We start from the raw sequence: 25,493 nt of genomic DNA on the forward strand, positions 1-25,493 counted from the left end.
GATCCTTTTGAGTACAATTTTATATGTAGGAGCAAACAATTTCATAAAGAAAGGTTAACATGAATGAAAGGATGGTACACAGGACATAGCAATAATAACAGAAAATAACAGCTGGAAAAGGCCAGCAATAATAACAGGGCATTCAAAAGGATTTAAGGCCCATATAATTCCTCCACACTCTTGAAGATCTGACCACTCTCAAGTGTTTTAAAGAACTGTACACACAATGTGACTAGATGTGAAAAGAATGATGACTTCAGGTTGTGTCTCTCTTATCTGGAATTCCAAAATATTCCAAAAACCAAATTTTTTCATGAGTGGCTGAGATAATGACACCTTTGCCTTTGACAGTTCAAAGTACACAAACTTTGTTTCATGCACAAAATTATTAAAAATATTGCATAAAATTATTTTCAGGCTATATGTATGCGATGTATATGAAATATACACGGATTTTGTGTTTAGATTTGGGTTGGAAATACAGGTATGCAAATACAGATAGTCTGAGATCCAGTATATATATATATACAGTATATATATATATATATATATATATATATATATATATATATATATCAAAATATTTCTAGTCCCAAACATTTCAGATAAGGGAGATTCAACTTCTATATTTTAGACAATGTTAACCTCTAAGAAGATCCAAACTTTGTTACTCTCTTCTGCAGCCACATCACTGTAGCAAGCTCTCACCCTCAACATCCTTCTCAGGAATTGCTAAACAGATATTTTGGACTCCTGCTCAATTCCCTATGTACTCTCCCTCTGGACACTAAACTGAGGTTCAACATATGTATCATTCAATTTACAAAAAGAAAGAAAGGCCTGTTACAGACTGCCAAAATAAAGCTGCTTCGGGTCTCTTTGGAGGTATGCTATTTAAATGATGCATGGGTCCTAAGAGTCCAGAGGTCGCACCAAAGCCACACTCCATTCCTAAGCACTGGAGTGCAGCTTTGGTGTGGCTTCCGGATTCTTAGGGTGCATGCATCATTTAAACAGCATACCTCCAAAGAGACCCCGAGCAGCTTTATTTTGGCAGTCTGTAATGGGCCAAAGAAAGAGAAAAAGAGTGAATCTTATTGTTTTGTTCCTATTAAATCCATTTTATGTTAATCTTTCTCTACAGCAAGTGTGAGAATCATGGGGCTGTTCAGATGTTGTTGGACTACAAGTCCAAGGAACTTCAGCCAGTATAGCTAAAAGTGAGAAATAGTGAGAGTTCCCATTCAATTGCATATAGAGGGCAAAATATTCCCATCTTTGCATATAGAATTGTGAATCCACATATAGGTTTGCATAGGGAAATTAATTTATACAAACAGAACCTTGGTTGGATAAAATCTGAAGCCATCTTACTTTCCCTTCACATACCCTTACAATCTCTGATGGCTACTTTCAGTAGCTGTAATGTAGGACATTTTCCCCTACATGATCAAGATTGCTTTTGATCACAAGATGGCCTCTGAAATCAATCAACCCTTAACTCTACTTTCAGGAACTCTTTCCCATAGTAGCTATCTACTACAGAACACCAGCATGCTCCGTAGATTTTCTGGAGTATGCCTTAGGTCAGTATTTCTCAACTGTTGATCCTCCAGAAGGTTTGGAATTCAGCTTCCAGAAATCCCAACCAACATGGCTGAACGTTAACTATTCTGGGAGTTCATCCTACTAAAATGACCATAAGTTGGGAACCACTGATTTAGATTATACTTGGTGCACAGTGGTAGGTAAAGGGGGTGGGAGAGAGGAGGTTAAGAAAAGGAAAGAAAGGGAAAGAAAGAGAAGCAGTAGAAGAAATAGTATGGAAATCACAGGAGAATCATAGAAATGATATTCAAATATCTCCAACTAAAGATGTTCAAAATATTATTTCAAAAGGTTGCAATTTTCTTTGAGCAGACACTAAGTAAACTGTCCCAGTATAATACTTGAATTTATTTCTATGCCCTAATTAGTTGTGAATAATTATTTTGTGTATGAAGGATCTATCAATTGCAGAGTGAAATTTCAGAAAAGGTGAACCACCCCTGCTCCCTGCTGGGCATAAGAATGTTATTTACCAATTCTCCTTTCACTGTTTAACAGCGAATACAATCTTTACAACTCATCTGGTGTATCCATCTTAAAAGAAACCTATGGCTGTTAGAAATGCCACTTAGTTGTTGCAATATAGGGCTGATATGTTTTGTGGAATTTTAAATTCAAAGTACATACACATGGATACAGCTAAGGTTGGAATTAAAACACTATAACTTGAGCATCAGAAAACAGTATTAGAAATCTTTGGTGACCAATAGACAACTACAAAACCATTCTTTTCACAGCAATAAAGAAATAGCACAGTAATTATTACTGGTGCACTGTAAATTGTATGAGTCATTGCATATATACGACATAAAGTTTTTTTGTAATAATTTAATACCTTACATGGCAAATGTAAACAGTTGTGCTGGTGGCTTACACAGAGAAAAGCATCAGGCATTTGCATTACCCTTCCATTTGCTTTTTTCTTTAAATAGGCCAGTTAACACATCACCATTGCTTTATGACTGCAGCATCGACTGATGACCTCTATGGGTGAATAAACCATCACAGATCTATACCAGAGATGTGTAAATCACTGAATATTTTCTAGCTCCAAGTGTTTTCGGTGGAATCCATAACATAGTGAACTGCAACCTATTAAGTACTACCTGAGAAATGAGAAATTATTTAACAAGCAGGCTTGTGTAAACCAGGCAAATATTTTGGAGCATCCTTTGAGTCCATCAGCCTTACTGGGTTTCAGATTTATAAGGAGAAATCTAAGTCTTTCAACATATAGCATCAGACAGACAAACACAATACAGATGAAATATCATCTAAGGCAACAGCATCCTGATGAAATACATATGCACGCTGATGGAAAGACTTTAATTGTATTCTTATAAAGCATTAAATAATCCAGCAGATGTTAAGGCAAAATGTTTTTTCAAATTGTTTTTAAATCACACAAAATGCACACTAAACCACTTAAGCAATAAGTAGAGAACACACTCTTCCCATGGAGAATAACACCTGGTCAGATTGTGGTTCTTTATAAAAAAAAACACACAATGGAAGTTGTGGTTATTCTCCTCTAAGAAATACACAAAGTGGCATTTGCACCTGTACCTTGAACAGAATTTGGAACTTGGCAAACATTGGCACACAATAACTGCAGACTGCATGTTGACCTGGAGCTAATTTGGAAATGCCTTTGATCTTTGCAGCTTAATTCGGGATTTATTCCAAGGTACATGTGCATCTAAGAGTGAGGTTTTCTGCAGTATAAATCTGGAACTTGATTGCCTGGACTGGCTACAGTTCCAGTATGCAATCATTTCATTAAGTGCATTTTTATTTCCCTATAGATTTTAATATTAATTGAATCATTCCTTGCATCTGTGAGAACTATAACACATTCCTGGAGCTCACACACTCTGTACTGCAAATCCCATTTACCATTTAAATGAAATAAGAACTCTCAAAAGGGAATTAAGGTGTCAGTCTTTGCTTATTTAATCCTTGCATACAAAAATGAAAAAATTCAACTGCTTTCTCTCTCCTGGGTGAAATTATGAACTTTTGAACATGTTGATGTTGCTGTTTTTGTTTTGTTTTTTTACATTTGAGGATTTTTGGGGCAAAATTTCCATCAATGTTTTCATGTGGAAATGAGCATTTTTTTTTTGCACAAAATAAGTTTTTGCAAGGTTGTATCTGCAAAATAACAGGGGCTTTGGGGTTGGCTGTCTTGGGACTGTGACGGCAACCTGTTTTGTAAGTGGGATGTGTGATTGCCATGGTCCCAGCACGATCACAGTGCTATTGTGGCCGAAGTGGCGTCTGGCTGCTCCTGGTGTGGCATCTATTTTGCTCCCATGTGGTAGGACCTGCATTTAAGGATGCAATCCAGCAAGCTTCATTGCCACCCAAGCTCTGTTAATTCTATGTATGCAGTGTGAGAAGTTGGGAGGAAGAGTTTAACGATTGAGTTTCTCCTTAAAATGGAGTATAGTCAGGAAATTTGAAGACGTTAGGTGTCCAAATTAAGCTCTGGTACTGAAAAGCATTTTGCATGATTTGCACTGTCAGAGAAGATGTTGATAGTAGCAGACCTTATCCTTTATGAGTTTACTTTAGAGCTATTGTGAATTCACATGTTGTTATACCTGAGAGCATGCCATTTTTCAATGGCACAAAATATTTATTAGTTAAGTCCAAAGAACTGAGATGAGAAATAAAAGATTCATCTAGACCTCAACAATTGTGGGGTGAGGGACAGACACTTTCCATATGTAGGAGAAAATTTCAAGTAAATTAAACCATCAACAACCATTATCATTATGTACTGTCATGGAATACATGAAATCAAATGTTCCTCAATCCAGAATGAAAGTAGGCGTGTTTAAAAGTTAGTGATCAGTTGCAGTTAAAAGCACATAATTATTCACTAGATATCTTCACTATGACTGAAGCAGTCTTCTGTAACAAACAGGGCTGTGAAATATACAACACACATTACCTGTTTTCAGATGATTCAGCAACCTTTTTCTTGCCACTGTGGAAGGAGCGGAATACAATATAAATAAAATCAGCAAATGTTCCCATCATGAGGGGATTACTGATTAGTTCAAAAATTCATGGCAAGTTTGAGGAGCTGACAAAGCAGAGGGCTGACAGGCATCTTCCACACACAGAAAAAGGACTTATTAAGAATGTGTGAGGAAGCAAGTTAGAACATTGCATCATGTGTGTTTCCATACAAACATAAGCCAAGTTCTTATTGATGTGGTGGTATACCTAGGTCTGCTTCTCCCACTTCTGATAGGAGGTAGAGTTCCATGATTCAATGCTTCTCCATAAAATAAATGAAGATGCATAGGTTGAGTCATTTACTTAGAAAACTAGCATGTCAGGGAGAAAGCTAGGCTTGATTAGATCCCCTCTGGCTTGACATTTAGTTTTTCTACATGGAAGGCTGAGTTTGGTTTTTCCCCATTAAAGAAAATCGAGTAAGCAAGTCCCCATCTATAGTCTCAAACTGGGACGGTACAAGTCAGAATACTCTGGGAATAGCCTGGAGTATTCAGGCCCTGGAACTGCCCTGACATCTCTCCATTACCTGAGGCCCTACATTGTGATGCTGGGCAGACGTTCCCATATGTGTCCCACTGTACCAACCACCACGATGAGTCACTCACTCTGAGGTCAAAATGAGGTACCTAGCATTGGGCATTTTGTTCTGATTTCTGAGTGAGTAACTCAACATGATGGTGGCCACACTGGGTAGTACAGCAGGACATGTTGCAAACAGCTTCCAGGTATCACAATGGAGGGCTCCAGATTTTCCAGGAAGATCAATAGCAAATTGTGAGTTTTAAAAAACATTTTAAGGTAGGTATACAGTGGGTTTGGTGCTGAACTGGCCAGGGGTCATCTGGACTGTTTGCACCAGAACCAGTATTTGGGTTATGCATTGTCTGGACTCCCTGCAGAAAAGATGAGGGAGGGAGACATTTTATTTGGCCCATGCAGACAACTCCCATGGGGTAACATAATGCAGAAATCTACAATGCATAGTGCACTGAAATTTAAAGTGCAATCAAGGATGGGAGAGGGAGAGGAAATAGCAGCCAGATCCTATGACTTTCTGGGCTTTCATTGGCAGGATGACAGGTATATGGGTAGGTCCTTTTTTTCCTAGGAGTGGGTCTTTTTTTCTGCTTGCTTTCAACTGAAGGTAAATAAATTAATTTCAGAGCTGGCTTAATTCCTCCCACCCCATTGGTCTGGTAGCATATTAGGAGAATAAATGCTGATCCTAACCATCTCTCTGTCACTCTCTAGCATGCCCCTAGCATGCTTCCCATTTCCCAATACTGAAACCATGATGGTAATCCATTTAGAGCCAAACCTCACTTATCAGGTGGTGAACAATGGAATATGATATTGTTCAATGGAACAAGAGATAAAACCCTGGAATCCAAACAGTGAATGTTTTATTTGTTGTTTATGATGCTATACTTAATAATCCAGGTAACATAAAAGTATTTGAAAAACAAGTGCAAGTAAGCACAACACTTGCATTTTTTAAAACATGTTGATCAGGGAATGGCAACTGCCAGAGGCTGAAAGATCACACTGCCCCTGAAAGATCCTAGAAAATCATATCCCCATGTATGGACACTGTGCTTCCACACCCTTAAAAAAAATGTGCACACATGGGGGAGGTTGGAGGTGATTTTTGCTATGCTTTCTGGGTGCCTCTGGACTGTTTTAGGCTGAGGAGAAGCCTATTTTGTTTTAGCAATAAAGCAAATCGGAATTGAACCTCCAATTCTTTATTAATTTTTTAAAAAGTCAGCATAAAATAGCCTAAGGGAGGGGGCTCAAAACATGAAGAAATTGAATCTCCATATCCCCTAGAAGGTTCTAGGGTGGTTTGCAATCCCCCCCCTTTTGTAATAAATGAAAGAAACAGGTAGGATGGGGGGGCGGGGATGAAAGAAGCTCATGAGCAGCTTTACCCACCCCTGATTTAAACCTTTTGTTTCAATAATCGTCTTTAAAAAACAAGAGAATTGATCTTCTTTTACCTAGGGGGGAAAAACACTTTTGCAAAGCCCAAGATAGTAAGTACTAGTACAGTACTATCAAGATATTACATAATATGGATGCAATTCTTTGCTAATTTTCTACAAAGTAAGAAGTAATTTTAGCAATTTTCTTCTTGCTGTGAGAAAGTCATCAAAGACTGTGCAGTTTTCCTGGGCTATTTGTAGTCTGAGATTTATCCTGTGCAAAATGTATGCCATTAGTGTGTGTGTGTGTGTGCAGAAAACAGCATTTATAACATAGGAAACAGCACTTTCTTCACACAAAACAGTATCTCTGTGCAGAAATGCAAATAGCTAACACCTATGAGAACCTCCATTTAGATTCCGCAGTGACTATGCCCCACTGGGGAGACAATAACCACTGATTTCCAAATTACCAGGTCTCTCCCAAAATTTTAATTTTTTAAGAAATAAATTGAAACACAAAGTTGCTGTTTGGGAGCTCTGGTGCAAGATGCATGGCAATAAACCATGGAGCACAATACTCCCACCTGAAAGCACTTTTAATCTGGAGTATGATTCCACCAAAAGGTAATCAGGATAAGAAATTATCAGAAGAATTTTAAAAATGCAGCAATTTAAAACATTTTCAGTCTGCTCTTGGGCCAAGTTCCCATTCTAGCAGAGGAAATATGCATGTTTCAGGGTAATGGGGAATTTATAAATGTGTGGCGATATTAAACTTCTTCATCTGGACTACTTTTGGAATGGGTTGGGATTTGTGTTCAAGGCAGATATATCAATCAGTCCCAAACCTATGAGGCAGAAAATCTGAACCCAGAATACACTTCCTCTGTTGTAAAGCTACAATAAACGACATGGAATATAGTTTATTGTAGGCATGTGAAATATTGATTTCATTTGTAAGGTCCTATACAAAACTGTGATCGGATTAAAATAGATGCTCGGTGGTGTGTGACCGTGTGTTAGAAAAGTAGTCTGTGAATAAAAATAATTGTTAAATTATATAGCAAGAATCAAAGGGCATGCAAGTACTAAAGTATCACACCCATTCAGCTTGAAAATTTTGAAGCATAGTTTATTTCCAATATAGCCAAATTTACAGCAAATAAAGCAAATGATCCAGACCAAAGACAAGACCAGAGATTAGGCTTCTAGCAGCATTAGGCCTCTACAATTATTGTAAAAGAAAAGCAAAAACCTTGCATTTTGTAATAACTGCAGTGTAGATCCATCTACCTATTTCTCCTATGCCAAGGTAATTTTTATCCTCTCACATGGATCTATTTTCAGTATAAGATATATCCTTCCACAACTGATTTTTGAGCCTTGCTGGCCTTAATTTGAATTCAGAATCTGTTGAGTGGAATTTCACTCACATCACACTTTTTCTGGAGCAAAATGGGTTAGTTTTCCCCCAGTTCATCCTTATCTTGCAATTGACAAACTGATCCACAGAGGTGGACACCCTTCCATAACCCGAGCTTGGAAAATTAGTTCTTTTACTATAGTATCTAGAATTTCCCAGCTACTAATCATTCTGGCTGGAAGATTCTGGGATGTATAGTTTTGTTTTTTTGGAGGTAAATTTTCCAATAGAAATGTAATTCTTTAGTAATTTCATTCTTGAGATAGCAATGAGGATTTTTGGCAATTTTCTTCCCACTGCAAGAATATCTTTGAGAACTATGCATTTTGAATGCAGTCCACAGACTTATTCTGTGCAAAATTCAGGTGATAATTTTTGTGTGTGCAGAAAACAGCATTTTCTGTGTTTTTCTCATGTAGAAAATGTTATTTTCTGCCCAAAAAAACACATGTGAATTTTGAGTAAAATAAGCCCTGAACTGTGAAGATTCTCAGCAGTATGAAACTTCCCTTATCAGAGTTTAACAAAACTCTGGAAACATGTTTTTCAAACATTTTCAAATATTCTTTCCATTCTTATTTTCTAAGCTTTGACCAGAATACAGAAGGAAAGGAATTCAGGAAGATAACATATTATTTCCTTCATCCAGAAGGAGCCTCCCCTGAAACTAAAGCCCCATACAGACAGGCCAAAATAAAGCTGCTTCGGGTCACTTTGGAGGTACTGTATGCTGTTTAAATGATGCATGTGTCCTAAGAGTCCGGAAGTTGTACCAAAGCTGCGCTCCAGTCCTTAGGACTGGAGTGTGGCTTTGGCGCAGCTTCCAGCCTCTTAGGAGATATACATCACTTAAAAAGCATACCTCCAAAGTGACCCGAACCAGCTTTAATTTGACCTGTCTGTATGGGGCCTTAGATACGCTGTTTAAATGACACACACATCTTAAGAGGCCTGAAGCTGTACCAATACTGTGATCCAGTCCTTAGGACTGGAATGTGGCTTTGGCACGGCTTCTGGCCTCTTAGGACACACGCATTATTTAAACAGCCTATTTCCAAAGTGACCCGAAGCAGCTTTATTTTGGCCTGTCTGTACGAGCCTTTAGTTCATTTTTTTATATGAAAGAGTCCTTTCACCTGCAAAATTAATACTGAGGATAGACAACACTAAGCAAATAAGACAGCCACTTTATTGTTGTTGTGTTCCAAGTTGTTTCCAACTTATGGTGACTCTAAGGTGAACCTATCATGAGGTTTTCTTGGCAAGATTTGTTCAGAGGAGGTTTGCCATTGTCTTCCTGAGGCAATGCCTGAGGCCGAGAGAATGTGACATGCACAATGTCACCCTTTCCAGACATCCACACTGGGTGATACCAACATTGGAAGTGCCACTGATTTAAGCATGAGTTTTGCTGGATTTCAATCCACTTCTTCAAATGCACTGATGGAAAGCAATGTGAATCCTTACCCACTCTGCTCTCACCTCCACAACTATGTATCTGTCCTGATAAGCCATTATATTGTATTCCCCAGTGCACCTGAAGAAGTGGATTGAAATCCACAAAAGCTGAGGCTGAAATAAATCAGTGAGTCTTAAACATTCTGTTACATCCCTTCTTTCCTCCCTCCTGCTGTCTGTTTAATCATGGCATAATGATAACTGAAAGCTAGGATGGTATAGTTGTTTGAGTCTTGGACTAGGACTCTGGGAGACCAGACTTTAAATCTCTGCTCGGACATAGAAATGCCCAATGAATGTCAGCCTTAAAGGGAGGAAGAGCAAACCTCATCTGAATAAATCTTGCCAGGAACACCCTGACATAGGGTCACCATAAATAAGAGTCAGTTTGAAGATGCACAACTTTATTAGGTTAACTGCTCTGTATGCTAGTTATCTAAGGCTGCTGCCACACTGCAGAATTAATGCAGCTTGACACTGCTTTAATTATCATGGCACCATCCTATGGAATCCTTGAATTTATAGTTTGTTGTGGCATCGAGCTCTCTGAAAGAGAAGGCCAAATATCTCACAAAACTACAAATCTCAGGTTTCTATAGCATTGTGCCATGGCAGTTAAAATGGTGTCAAACTGCATTATTTCTGCAGTGCAGATGTAGCCAGAGTCATCCCTTCAAACTCTAGAGAGAATTTTACCATACACTGTTCAATTTCAGTTAAAAGCAGGTGACTGGTACAGTTCTCCTCCCATAAAAATGTTTCAGGAGACTAGATCCACTGAGTTCACCCAGTTGTAATTTACCACGTGTCTGTATTCACCCACCATCTTGCAAAGGAGAAAAGTGACTGTGTGAATCCTATCAAAAGCATTCACTTACATTTCTGAATCAAGGGAGCTACTGAATGATGACGGCATGGGAGTTGTTACAAATTAAGTGAGAGAGAATGATATGAAATAATAAGGGGAAAACAAAGTTTCTTACAGCAACACAGGAGAGGAACAGAGACAGGTTCATGTGAAGAAGAAACAACCAATGAGCTCAATAAACTACTTTGAATTCTAAACAATTCAGAATAATTTTTCTTGTTGCTCTAGCATTGGGATATTTTGCACAGATTAGTTTTCATATATGAGCAAATGGAAAGAAGCAAAGTTTTCTGACTGCATCCCATCTGCTTAGGCCTGCAGCAAGAGAGCCTCTGGAGAAATCCAGGGCCATTTGACATACAAATGTTCATCACTTGATTACTAAGACATAAAATAATAACGTAGGTTTGCAAATGAGCCGTGACAAAACAGTCGCTATGGGCAGAACTCCTGCATCACCTCAAAGACAATGCTTCTTAACAGAGCCAGTTCACACATTGAACGTATTATCAGACTTATCATACACTGAATAACCAAGCAATGCTTGCATATATGAATCAGCCTTTTTTGGCTACAGCCTGTCTACATGTTATATTTCATGCCACCTCTTCTCTGTTTTAATAAGGACTAGGGTTTTTTCTTCCTCCTTGGTTGTTCACCAGGACTACAATTTGCAAAGTGGAGGAAGATTATAACTAATATCTAACAGACATTCCAGATCTGAGGCTATGATACGTATCTACATTGCATTTATCATGGCATTTGATCTTATGCTAAATAAATCTAGAAAACAGTAGGCCAAACTGTTTTTGTTGATCAACAAAGAAGTCTGGGTCTTGACGGATATTATTTTGCGAGTCTGATATGAGAAAGAGAGGGAGTTTTAGATAGGACAGTTCTTTTCAGTTAGGAAGCAACAATTAGCATGTTGTTATATGTGCAGTCATTCTACACATTATTCGGAAAGGGATGGCAAAATGTTGGACTGTATAATTGCATACAAAGGGCTCTTGTGTCACCCTTGAGAGTAAGTGAGAGAGAAGTTGGTAGCATGATATTTCGTAGACTTAAGTCTACTTCCTCAGATACATCAAGAAGTAAACTGAAACCTACAAAAGCTCATGCTACCAACTTCTCTTTCAGTTAGTCTCAAAGGTGATACAAGATCCCTTTGCACACTGATTTTCCAAACTAACATAGCTATGTCTTTGTGTTCTGTACAATTATAGTCTGTAATGGTAAAATATATAAAAGTACTGTCTTATTTACCATTTTGCATAATGTGAAGAATGGCTTTTAAAAAATAGAATAAGGGGCAGAAAGATTAGCAGTTCTTGCTAAAATGAATTGCATTTCCTTTACTACTAAATTAGCTTGCATGGCTAACATAGGATAAATGATTTCTGTTCAAAAGCATCCTGGTTAGTGCAGATGTAAAGATAAAAATTGGTAGCTTGAAAACAAACTTTGGCAGGAGGCTAATATAAAATCACATGCCAACAGCCAGTCATATAAAGTCACTCAAACATTGCCACTGCGAGAGCTTCATTTCCACACCATTCATTTATTTGCTCAGGGCTGTGTGCTCTTTGTTTTTGTTCATGGTTTTTCAAATGAAAAATTCTACTCCAGTTCTAACTTATTCACAAATTTTGCTCTCACACAAACAGAAGGCAGCATATTTTCTAATTTTGGTAATTTATTCTTCTTCCATTAGTCATGGAGAAATTCTTGATGGATTTGAATATGGATTTGATATCTGATCATGAAGATGCAGTACTTAATTTATCTTCTCATTTTGATTTTATAAATTTCCTGTAAGTTTTTAACAAAATAATTGCTGTAAAATATGAGATAGATTTAATTTTTCTTATAATTAAAAGCTGAAAGTGTCTTATGACAATGAATTTCATGCCCAGTCCTAAATTCGATGCCTTTCCTATACTTGCATAAAATGTGGAATGCACACAGCTCTGAATGTAACGTTAAGAAAAATGAAAGCAATGACCATGGGAAGCCAACTAAGAGGGCATATCTATACCACAAATTTAAAATGGAGTCATCCCATCTCCCCATTGAACTCTGGGGACTGTTGTTCTGCAAAGAGGTACTAGAGATTGTCAACAGAGAATTCCAAGCACTTCATCAAATTATCATTGTTCAGGCATTATTTTAAGAAACTATAGCCTTGTTTGCTTGGACAAAAAACCCTGTGCTCATCCCTACACCGGGACAGTCTGTTTCCATGGTGCACTGTGACTTCCAGTGTAATACTATGGGTTTCTCAGTTTAATGTGACTTTGCCCCAGAGTTAGCAACGTCACGGGAAGCCCCAGTGTTTTTCCTAAACCTCAGGATTAGTGCAGTGGTTTGTGGCATGTGAAAAGCTTGATGGGGTCCAATTTGGGCTGGCCAGCTGTTCACATGCCAAGCACCATGCCATGTCCTTTCCCTGCACTGAGCAGTGTAGGGAAAGGGGATGACCCTTCTGCAGAGCCTCAACTGCTGCACTCTTTACCTGCTGGAGTACCTTGGACAGGCCTCTCAGCACACTGCCACTTCTTCAGAGGCTGGGTTTGCCTGTGTGAACAATGAGGAGACAGAGCAGAGGGACACTTCCATCACATGGTGGGGACATCAATGGGTCCCTCTACCTATCTCCTGATTGATCTCATGGGTAAGCCCATGCTCTGGAGGAACAATGGTACACTGGGAGGTCTGTCCATGGAGCCAGGGAATGGGGCAGCAGTGCCAATGCAGTGGCAGCCTGGCCAGCCCATACAGACAAAACTACTCATTGGTTGCATGGTTGATCCCATGCTCCAGAGAAGTGGTGATACACTGGGAGGTCAGTCTACAGAGCTCCTGCATGTAAGGGATGTGGCAGCAGTGGTTCTGGGGACAAGGGGTGGGCCAGCTATGTCAATGCAGCGAGAGCCTGGCCAGCCCATGCAGACAACACGGCATCACCACAATGAGTTTTGCTCAGTACATGTGGCTGCTTCATGACCAATCTGGGGCCAAATCTGGACCATAGGACTCTGCCCTAACTCTGGATTTACTAGACAATTCAGACAAGGCTTCAGACTCTATGATCCCCTGCAACATGACTAGTTATGCCAGTGAGAAAAGATTTATTCTGAGAGATACAGTTGATACCCATCGTTTTTCTAAGTTCGAAAAGTTACCTTACCCAGGATTTTTTGAGAGAGTAAATCTGTAGAATGAAACTCATTTTAAAAACCATCCACATCTGTAATGTAGATATGCCCTGAAAGTTTTGTTTTGGCCAGCAGGATGCAGTAAATTGATGGGTTTTGGCTTTCAGTGTTGAAAGTTTCAACATGGCACAGAAGGGGCCCTAAAGGAGCCCTCTTCTGTTTGCCAAAACAAGAAGCAAAATTCACAATATATAGGAAAATACCTGAACTTTCAAATGAGCCTTGATCCAGAATCCCAGAAAGATAATACTTGACACAGAGTTGTAGAGATGTCTGGCTTGATCCTGATAGTTCTATGCCCCCTCTTGGTGAGAATGGTTACAGCTGCACTACTTGTCTCCACAATAGCCGATTGCCTTTTCTGGATTCTTTCAGATCACATGCCACAAGTCTAGATACTTCACTGGCAGAGGAGAAATCTCTTCCTTGAAATAATCTGCAAGCTAGTCTTTACAACAAAGCATCCCACCCTCCCAATCACAGACAACTTTGCTTTTGACTCATAAGTTTGCTTGCAGTTCATTGACACCTCATTCTATCCAACCCTCCCACTGGAACTTTCTCTGAATGTTGCTTCAGTAAGTTGCTGAGAGAATAGAAGAGTAGCTGGGGCAAGAAAGATACCTGTCCCCATAAATTTGGAACTGGACCCTCTATAGTCTATGAGCCTTCACTGCAACCACAGACTCAAAATTGCTTTGAAAAAAAATACTTCCTGAAATTTGCGGGTGGGAGGCGAGAGTACTGTTTTAAGGAAAATGCCATTTCTCCAGTTTCCTGTACCCTCCAGCTAAGTTTATCTTTTAGGGGTTGGCAGCTGATGCCTTCCAGATAGAGTTAATGGGAGCTTTAATCCAAATCATTTTCCAACGTTATATTTAGAAGCTTCACCCCAGTGTCACACTCCTCACCATTGCCTTCTAGATTTGGGAGAGATTAAGAAACAATTGGGGTGTTTATTCTATGTGGCACCTGGTAGACAGAGGTCATATCCACTGTACAAATGTATAGTAGTTTTAGGTTGGTTTAATTGTCACAGCTTGCCCCAAAATAACCTAGTTATATTGAAATTTAGTTCCATCCCCTGTCATCTTGGAACTATGGTACATTCTCCACATGAAGAGAAATTAAATGGCAGAATGGACTATGGAGCTTATCGCACAGGCCTTTGGGAACTGTCCTGACATGGAACGAAAGGGGGCAGGATGGGAACGGAATGGGGCTATCACCTGTTTTATCACATGCAGGAACGCTGCTGATGCCACCGGCAGTGCCACCAGACATGCTCGTTCCGTTCCACATCTGTCCCAGACAGGGCGATTTTCAGGAACTGTGCAGAAGTATTCCTGAAAATCATCTTCTCTGGAACGGATGTGGAACAGAATGGGCACCTCCGGTGGCATTGGCAGCGTTCCTGCATGCGATAAAACATGCAGCTCCCTTTCGTTCTGTGCTGGGACCATTCCCAAAGGCCCATGCGATAAGCTGTTATAACAGCTGTCAATTCAGATTGCAGGTGAACGTTCACATATTTGAATGGTTTCTTGCATTAAAAATATGGGCTACCCTGCTCTTAAATGTTGGGAAATCTGTACAGTGGTGCCTCGGGTTACGAAAATAATTCGTTCCGCGGCCGCTTTCGTAACCCGAAAAGCCTTCGTAAGCCGAAAACCCATAGGCGCTAATGGGGAAAAAAGCCGCGGCTCTGCCGCGGCTCCATTTAAAATAGCGCCGGAGTTTTTTCGTAAACCGAAAAAACTTTCGTAACCCGAAACAATAAATCCCTATGGGATTTTTTCGTATCCTGAAAAATTCGTAACCTGGGTATTTCGTATCCCGAGGTACCACTGTACTGTCTAACAGCACAGTTGTAATGAGATAATACATTGGATTATTGGGGGCAGGGATATACACGAGCCTGACTTATTTGTAGGCTAGCCATCCATGAATTGGACTTCCCATGGACCACTCTGACTGCAGGTGCAGTGATGTGGGCACACACACACACACACACCATTGCCCATAAATATGGGTGTGAGCTTCCACAGTTCTTCCTATTCATAGAGTGGGTGGGTCTGGAACCAAATCTTGCTCCTGGCTGAGAAGGATCCACTGTATATAAATAAATGGGCCCGAACTCTTTCCCCAAATAACTTTTATTGATTTTTAAAAAAGAGAATATGGGGAAAATCAAAAGGAAAGGATAAATGTGAAAGGGAGAAACTGACAGCTAATAGGCAAAGGAGGAAAAGCTGGAAAATGTCAGGAAAGGGGAAAGTTCAAGACTTCTGTCTAGGCTCAGTTCTAGAGAGCTTTGGCTCTCTTTAATGACAGCCAAACTTCCTTGTAAAAGCAAGAACCAAAGTGATATAGCTTGGAATGAGAGGGGTGCTTAGATATAACTTGTTATTTCCCCTCAAGTTAGATGGAGTTGTCATTATTAAGAGTAACAAGTAAACACTACTCATTATTCTAAAAATATAACATTTTTGATTGTTATATATTCTTGCAACCCCACCATTATTTTTTAGTACTCTGGTTCCGCACTTCCTCCCTCTGTTGGTCTCCTGTTTTGAAGATATACCAGGGCTTCTGCCATTAGTATGACCTCAAAAAAGGAAGACAAATGCCTCAGTTATTAGTAAAAGAAAAATCTGACTGAATGAAGCAAGATACTTAAGGTAAAAAGGCACATAAGTTCATCTGTTTTAGATTCTTTATTTCAGTTAAACCACACTGCTATATACAGAGAAAAGTGGATTTCAAAATAACAGCAATACAGAACAGGCAAAGTTTTGTCTAAAAGTTATGCCATGCTTTAAAAATGCAATGAAAAAATTATCCTACATGTTTTCACTTCTCCAAAGCCAATTTGACTAGGTACAGTCTCGTGCCTTTTGCTTCTGTAAATCCTGAGCTACCTCCTTCCAAACTTTACACTCATTAGTAAGATTTAGGTTTCAAAGCCTTGACTCTTAAAGATATGCCACATACAGAAAAGCCCAGACATTAAGTGTCTTATCATACATGGCATAACTGAACTATGCCAACTAAAGAAGTCTATGTATTTGGCAAATCCAAGCCATTGGCACAATACTTTCTAACTTCATAGTTCCAATATTATTTATCTTGTGAAGAACACTTGTTCAAAGTACACCTATCTATAAATATATTGGTTTTATTCACACCCATCTGTGCATCTCTCCATTTCATATACATTAGTTAAATGCTAACAGTTGTAACAGCTAAGCCAGCCAGCACTTTTATACTACTTTTCATGTGGTAAAGACCAACTAAATGAAATCCACTTTACAATCTAGAAGATTTACAGGTTGATAGGCTAGCAACAGAAAAGAAAAATCACTCCAAAAAAAAAAGCGCTAAGAACACTACTGTGTTCTGTCTCTCTGTGTATCTGGGATGCTCCTAGGCTATAACTTATGAGAATAGGTTACTCATTAGTGGGCATATCTCTTGCACCTTTGTTTACTATTCATAGGACTTTTAACTTTTGACATTAAGGATTTGCGCCGATAGGCCGTGATGCCAGTTGCGCAATTTGGCAAAGCGTGGGCTGTTACGTTCCGTTTCAAACCTTTCCCTGTGGCACAAAGAAAAAAGATAAAGAGGGGAAAAGAGAGAGGGAGAAAAAGAGGAGAGAAAGAGAAAGGAGGAAGAAAGAGAGGAATTAGGGACTATAGGCAACACCACCCTGCCTAATAATTTGGGCAATGGCAATTTATTTGGATTTAAGTTGCCTCAAAAATTGATTATAAAAAGAGAGGACAAAATGATTTTTTTTTTTTTGGTGGAAGAGAGGGAATTGGGATAGCATCTCATTTTTCACTGTTTGACTTGATTTAAACACCAATTCCTATCCCTTGGTCTCAGTTTGGTTTGGCTTGACAGGGCTGCTTTTGCTAGAAACTCAGTATAGCCTCTTCATTTTTATTTGATTAGGCAGCAAAGATTTACAGCACACAAGAACAAAAATGAACGTTTTTAGCATTTTAGCATCTAAGTTCGCTTATAGTCATTTGCATCAAAAGTACATCAAACACATATCTGAGTAGCTCTTTTATATTATTCTCCTATCCCTGTTATTAGGGAGAATGTGCATGAAATACGCTAACTGTAGATATGGTACATCAATCTTTTTGGTAAGCTTACAAGCATAAAGCTATTCCAAGACAGTTTAGAACCTAGGGCAGAAAATCCAAATGTCACCACTCCTGCAATAAAACTAGGATAATAAATTACTATTTGCTGTCCCAAATTTCAGGCTTACTGCAGCTGTTACACCATGCTTCACAGCAACACTTTCCCTCCTGAGGTGCATTTCTGCAAGGTATCTGTTGCTCACTCCCATTAAATTCTGGGATTCTCCATTCCTTTCCCACAAACATTAAAACACCCAGAATCTGCCAGGCATTCTACAACTCTGTTGTTTGTTTGTTTCTCTCTCATTCTCTCATTTTCTTTTGTTGGACAGTGATCGAAGTTTGATGGTTCAGTGCAAAGTTAGAAAATTAAAAGATGGAAGTGGTTAGGCAGGGGAAAAGAAAGATTTGTGCATAAGAAATCTACTGCGTCGCTAATTCCATTTTTGCTTTTGTTACTGTTAGTAAGCCTTCTTTTTGAGGAGTGTGTCACTGGCAGTTTTAAATTTAAACCCAAATATATATTTGCTTTCTGGCAAAACCACCTCTGAGTATTCCTTGCCTAAGAAAACCCTGTGAAATTCATGGGTCACCATATGTTGATAGGTGACTTGAAGGCACATACATACACACACACACACATATATTTGCTTTAATGCAACTTTGGAGAGTAAAACAAGTTCTAGCCAGGCAGAATAGCACACACTAAGGTTCTGCTCATATATTACAAGACACCCAGCAATATACAAAAGACCATCCTCCACCAACTAGATGAACTTGGATTGCTGTTGTCACAGAACCTGATGGAACTCAGGAAAACCTCCAAGAATGTAACTGGTCTCCCAGAGCAATTCAATGGTCAAATCTGCCAGAAGCTGAACATGGAATTATGTTGGAGGACATACAAATACCTAGAGAAATATTCTCCTTAGGACTTCTAGGTCCCCCAACACAACTTCTGGCAGATGTTGACCATATAGTTGTGCTAGGGACCTAGAGATTCAAAGACAGAAGATATTAATCAAATCTGTGAATAATCAAAAGCTGCAAAAGTCAAAGCCACAATTGTGGAGAGCAGACTGTATTTTTAACAATGTAATTTTAAAATGTTGTAGCAATGAAAGACTTCTAAAGAATGGAAAAATGGCTACACCGGACCTGAAGTTCATTGTGTGAATTCAGTTAATGGGCATAAGTACAATAGTCAAGAATTAAATTCTCCTTGGAAACACAATAAGGTAAGGAAAGCTTCAACTCTTCCATCTACAACTTCTAAGTGGGTGAACCCATTCCTATTGCAGCCTCCCCAAAAAAATTGCTCTGGAAGATGTCAAAAACCCTAAAACCCTCCAGAGCTGATTGTCAGACAGGTCTGAAGTTTGAAGGGCAGCAGAAGGGGAAAATCCTGATGTTTACCAGCAGCATGACATTGGATTTAAGTCTCAGCCTGCCAAAAGCTGCTTCCCCCAGCTTTATCAACATGGACATGATATTAAAATTACATCTAGTTTGACTATTAACTCCATTCTCCAGAGCTCTTACATTGCTAGAATCACCTGTATCTCCACTAAGAAAATGCCAGGGAGAAGGGTCAGTTACAACTATGAAGAGGATTTAGTACACTCATTGTTTTCCCCTTCACAAGTGCTCCATTCAGACTGCTTTGGGTCTATGCACCCATCTTCAAACCACGATCTTTCAGATTTGTTACGCTAGAACTCCCATTTCTACCACCAAGAATGGAGTGTTCTGACTGGAAGTGATGAGAGGGTTGTAGTCTAGCACATTTGCAGGCCACTATGTTGGGCTGTTCTGTTGCTTTTGCTTTCTCTCTAACTGCACCTTCTGATGGGTATTCCCCTTTTCTACAGTGAAACTTGCTGACATGCCAAAAATAAAGATTTAGGCCCGGTACAGATGGGCAAAAAGTGCCGTCCTGCAGGCTGAGTGAGGACTGAGTGTCCCCATGCTCAAAGCCTCACCACACTGCCCGGGTGCCATCACGGTGCACACAATGATGATGTCTACACTGCACAGTACCCAAACAGCACCTCACCATGCGGATGTATCATGGTGCATGAGTGCATCAATGGTGCCCCGTGCACAGCCTAAAAAGAACCCGCCGGGGAGCAAGTTCTTTTTTGGCCTCCTGGAGGCTGCGGCATTGGATTGCTATGGTTTCCATCTGGGGAAGAAAGGAGCAGCGTCTCACCACCCCTTTCTGCCAATCTTTTAAGCCCCATTGTTGCTGTGATATTGTAACTTTTCCTTTTCCATATCTGCCTAAAACAGCATCAGGGAACTCTAGACAACTAGGCTGTGACAGGGGTAGAGGCAGGGTTGTTCCTCAGCTGCTGGAGAGCAGGTTCAAATGTTCTTATGAATGTCAGCTCCAGGGAAGGCCAGGAAGCAGAATAAATAAATAAATAGTATTCTGCAAGTTTGAAAGTAAGATATGAGCAGGCCTTCTTTCAGAGAAGCACAAACAACAAATAGCATAAACACTGGAAACCAGCAGAGTGGGGTGGTGGGTATTTGTTGATGATACAGGAAGGATAGGTATATGGGTTCTTTTTAATGCATAACTTTCAGGGGAAATAGTACAACTCTAAGGAATTGCACTGGTTTTTATTCCAGCACTAGGCGCGGGATGTAAACTCACAGGGGCGGATTCTATTGCACAGCTCCATCCCCGGGCAGTACTTATCCCATATCTGATCCAGGCTTCTCCCAGACCTTTTAAAGAATGGGAAAATCTTTAAAAGGTTCTTTAAAAGGTACAGGAGAAGTCCGGATTGGGTATGGAATGAGTACTGCCTGGGGAGCTGTGCTATTGAATCCATCCCTGTTCATTTACATCCCGTGCCTAGCAGGGGAATAAAGATAGTACGATAATCTCCTTTGAAATATCACAACCTATATTAGCTTTGCTCTTTTGCCTTCAGTATTTTCATGCAAATGTGGCTTATTTCTAGCTTTATGCCAAGCATTTTCTCAGTGGCATGAAGCAAGGCATGAAGCAACTGATGGTATAATAGCATCAGCATTTAAGGTGTGATGTACATTAAAAAGAGGGCAATGGGAACTTGACACAAGCCTGTCCTTTGAATATTTCAACATGCAGTTCTTCCCATAGGTATCTATTCAAATTTCTCTGAAATATCTGTTGGGAAAGATTAACCAGGTGGATGTGGGTTGGTTTCTTTCAGTAGCAGTTTTCTAGCTAAGTAGCTCCAGTGGGAATTAATAGGAGCTCTGAGTAAGATTGTGTGTGCGTGCATTTAAAAGAAAATGCAAATTAAAAAGCAGCTATATTAAGATATCTCTGCATGAGAAAGAATTCAGAGATCTCATTAGAAATTGACAAATAATTTGCGAAACAATTTAAGACAGAATCATATTTATTAGAGCTCATAATGGAGGAACAATGTTACTGTAAATGGTAACTTTAATCTGATTTGTCATGTGTTTTGACATAATGAAAAGGCCATGTATTAGAAGTTATGTACTATCAGCTATAAGAAGATAGCTTCCAGCCTAGAACAATAAAAGTGCTTATATTCTTTTTATTCTAACCTGCCAGAACTTTTGGGACATTCTGGGGACCTTAACCAACCATTTTGATTTTCCATAGTGAATGAAACTGAAACACAAAAGAGATCAGTATTCATGTGCTAATTCATCAAGCAAACCTAATGTTCTCTCACACTAACGTTCCCCTGTTACCTACATTGAATTTTGTATTCACCTCTGGTGGCATTATGTCAAGGCTGATTTTGCCACAACAAGAAGGCCTCTTAATTATTACATTGAAAAACTAGTATAACTGTAATGTTCGCCACCTGAAAATACCAGAAAACAAACATTTTCCAGGACTTCCACAAGCAACAGGCAAATTGCAGACCATTTAAATTATGTTTAAATGAAAGGTCTTTTACCTCAACATTAGGTAGTGGAATCCTTTCTGAAGATCACACACAGGGTATATTGGAAACCACAATTAATATGTAGAATCCAGTAAAGCTTCAAAAGCTTCCATGATATATTCATCCAATAAACATATCACACTTTGGTAGATTTGGGGTTTTAGGAATACTAAAAGATCCCCTTTGTTTCAGATTATTCCACTAACTCACTACTACAGAGCTCACATTCAACGTTAATGACACTACTATCACTAAACTACTGGCAAGAAAAGGTGGGGGAGTCTGACACAATACTCCAACTTTGTCCATCCAAGTGTTTGGAACCACAGATGAATGTGTTTGCTGGCTTGGATGGGAAAGTAAGAGGAATAGCAAGACACAATGGACAGCTATAGCAGCTCTTTCTTCCATGATCTAGAAACCTGCTACATTGAACAACCAGTTTTCATTGTTTAAAATGGAATGCAAACACTCCATTGTGACCAATCATCCTAACAATGATCATTTTAGGAAGAAGTGAAATGCAGTGCTGAAAATATATAGCAAATGCCTCTTATATTATACACTTTAATTCACACTAAAAATATGCAGTTTGCCATGCACTGGAGCATGTGATGCTACCAATACATTTTCTTTTTGGAAAACAAATAAAAGCTCTCAATTTTCGACAGGTTACTTTGGAACAACCCCCCCCCCCATATATATATATATATATATATATATATATATATATATATATATATATATATATATATATATGTTCTATGTTCTATCTTCAAAGGCATGCACAGGAACAATGAAGATTTTCATACCAGCACTTAAGCGCTGGTAAATTGTTCTTGAAACATTGAGGAAGTGTGCATGTGTGAAAGCCTGGTGTGCTTCCTCAACATCAGGGGATCACCAGCTCCCCTCTAGCATCACTGAATCATTTGGGGAGAGGGAATTCCCTCTGAATGGAAACTTAGCATGGAGCCTTCCATGTAAAAAAGTTTAGAATGTACCTTCAGTCCAAGAACATTCAGCAGTATCAACATAGACTGTATTCAATCTATATAGATATTGTACAGTCAGTAAGATGAGAAAAGCTAAAATAGTATGCCATCTGTCACGTGCAATGAAAGGAGACTGGCAGCCATATATAACAGCAAATACCATTTCTAAAATTAGTGATATGATGGATTGGGGGAATAGGTTTCAGAGATAGGAATATACATGGAAGAGTCACAGGGATCAAACATAAAAACAAACCAATCTGCAAAAATGTAATGAGAAGTTTGGCAAGACAAAATCATAAGACATATCACAAACTCAAGGCCTTGCTTAGAAGAGTATACTGAAGGTAGAGATGCATAAGCAAGAAAGCCACAATTATAGCCCATGATTGTCTCCTTCAAGCAGCCATTATTAAACTGGATTCAGGAACAGAGTAAAGCTTGTAGCCTAATTCAAACTAGACAATCGCGACATATGAAAAACTGATGAATATTTCAGCTTCAGAATGACAAAATATTTGAAAATGGACAAAGACATCATTCTAGTAGCAAAAGCAGTCCTGTGTGCTCATACTGCATTATTATGAGAAGAGACAATCCAAATAAACTTGGTTGGGTTAGAATGGGATTTTTTTTGGGGGGGGGGGTTGTTGCCCTTATTCAGTTTCCAGTAAAACCAACATAGATGTTTAATTCATATCATTGGGAACAACTCCTTTACCGTTATCATCTGTGTATCTCCGATGAAACAAATGCCAATCACAGGATCATCCAAATAAATTGCTCATTAAAATTTCAGCCCTAGCCACACCATCTTATTACATCCCCTTATAAAATGTAGGGCAGTCACATACACACTGGTCCACTGAGTCTATCACACAAAGCAATTCCATCGCAAACCAATGGGAATTCCTTGTGCAACATCCTTCCAAGGACTGAGCATGCCCCCTACAGTTGATCTACTTTGTCATCTTTTCCTCTTGACAAGCCAACAGCATTTTCATTTTTAGTGATTTGAGTAAAAGTAGTAGGATTTGAAAGAAACAAATCTAATGTTTCAAGTTGTTCAAAATTAATGCTGGTTTAGAGCACTAAGTGTTTGTTATCAGTAAGGAGAAGGCCATAGTGCTTGCTGCTAGTTGCCTACCTTGATCTCCTCAGGGCATCTTCGTCTGGATCTTGCACTGTAGGTGAAAAATTGACGTTGTCAGAGAAAATACAAATACCTGTAATCATGGAATCTAAGTGGAATTCATAGTCTAACTACAAAGGGAGGGGGAAAGGTACTTCAGGTTATCTATGGGTCAAGTTATGTATTATACAGGAGATCTAAGACTGGATTCTCTGATGTCTCTTTGGTCCTGAACAGAAAGGCCAAAACAAAACTGCTTCGGGTCACTTTGGATGTATGTTGTTTGAAGGATGCATGTGTCCTAAGAGGCTGGAAGCCATGCCAAAGCCACGTTCCAGTCCTATGCACTGGTGCACAGCTTTGGCACAGCTTCTGGCCTCTTAAGAGGCATATGTCATTTAAACAGCATACCTCCAAACTGACCCGAAGCAGCTTTATTTTGGCCTGTCTGTTCAGGCCCTTTCTTTCATATTTAGAAACTGTATGTGCTCTGCCAAAACCTATACTTTGCATATACCCTTAAACCAGTGATGTCCAAACTTGCATTAGTTCCCCAATGGAATTTATCTTCTTGAGGCTGCTATTAGCCATGGAGGACAAATGTTTACACACACACACATCATTTCCCAATATTTAAACAACACCCTTCTAACGTGTATTTTTAGGGAAAGGAAAATTTGAGAAAAAAGTATTTTATAATCTGAACTTCTAGTCGTGAAAATACTGCAAATATCCTTTTGGTTTTTTAAACTTGATGTTTTGTGACAGATACATTCGACAAGTACCTTGTTGCTTGTAAAATGCTAATGCTACAGTTTTGAATTCCTACTCTGTGATGTGAACTATGCTGAATTAAAAAAAGGAAAACATATTTCTAATTTCTCCTCTTCTTTAAAATCTGATTAAAACATTAGTTTTAATGTATCAGAATTTCTCAAATTATTTTAACCTACACTTCAACTTGCAGACCATTTGGGACTTTCCATCTAAGTGATCGTTGGTTTTATTTTATTGTATTTGCTGTTACAGATAAAGTAGAAATACATCTGCTAACTTTCCCCATCTCTTAAAGATGAAGTTGAAAAGTTATAAGATTAAGGACCAGAATACATTATGAAATATCTCAAAAAACCCTCTGCAAGTTTTTTCTACTGCTCCTTGTATTAAATTTGGAATCATCAATCAGCATTTTCTGTCTGAAATGCTATAGATTGCATATATTATTTTTTCCTTGATCCTTTTAAATCTTGCTTGGCATCTATATTCAGACACAAACTGCCTTAGCAACCTTGCTTGATGATTTCAGTCAAACATCAACAGGGAGCATACTACTTGACTGATCTTTTTGGTATCACCAGGGGTTACCATGCACCATGCGATTCGCCTGGATTATTTGAAACATTAGATACTTGTGTGAGGCTTTCCTTTCTAGTAATTTTGTCCCATTTTGGACAAACATAGAACATAACAGCTATTGATATTATTAGGCCCAATAGAATGTAATAGCTATGGAGATTATTAGGCCCAATGGCAGCTTGCATTTGGTATTGTATGGAATTACAGTATTACCAGATCTGTAAAACCTCTATGTAGCCACTGGGAGAGACCATTTGGAGCTTTGATGTTGTGTGTCATTCAACAGTGATGAAATCCAAATTTATGCCTTAAGAGGTATGATCATTTAGGGATGCTCATAAATGGAAAGGTTCATCCCTTTTGCCTGCAAAAGGCTGGGGAAAAT

General features: G+C 39.0%; 1 protein-coding gene across 12 annotated transcripts in view; it reads right to left on the reverse strand.

Moving 5' to 3' along the window:
* LDB3 (LIM domain binding 3) overlaps positions 1-25,493 on the reverse strand; it is a 163,762-nt gene that overhangs the window by 28,033 nt on the left and 110,236 nt on the right. For 8 of the 12 annotated variants that reach the window (XM_042459166.1, XM_042459167.1, XM_042459168.1 and 5 more), the window contains 2 exons: positions 23,768-23,804; positions 4,568-4,603 (listed from right to left, as the gene is read on the reverse strand). In XM_042459166.1, coding sequence (XP_042315100.1) covers positions 4,568-4,603; positions 23,768-23,804 — 73 coding nt within the window. Of the gene's footprint in view, positions 1-4,567; positions 4,604-16,241; positions 17,141-23,767; positions 23,805-25,493 lie in introns of those variants that run through there. The other 4 variants (XM_042459171.1, XM_042459176.1, XM_042459175.1 and 1 more) reach the window with 2 other exon arrangements.

The sequence above is a fragment of the Sceloporus undulatus genome, chromosome 3 (assembly GCF_019175285.1).
Source record: "Sceloporus undulatus isolate JIND9_A2432 ecotype Alabama chromosome 3, SceUnd_v1.1, whole genome shotgun sequence".
Classification (NCBI taxonomy): Eukaryota; Metazoa; Chordata; class Lepidosauria; order Squamata; family Phrynosomatidae; genus Sceloporus; species Sceloporus undulatus.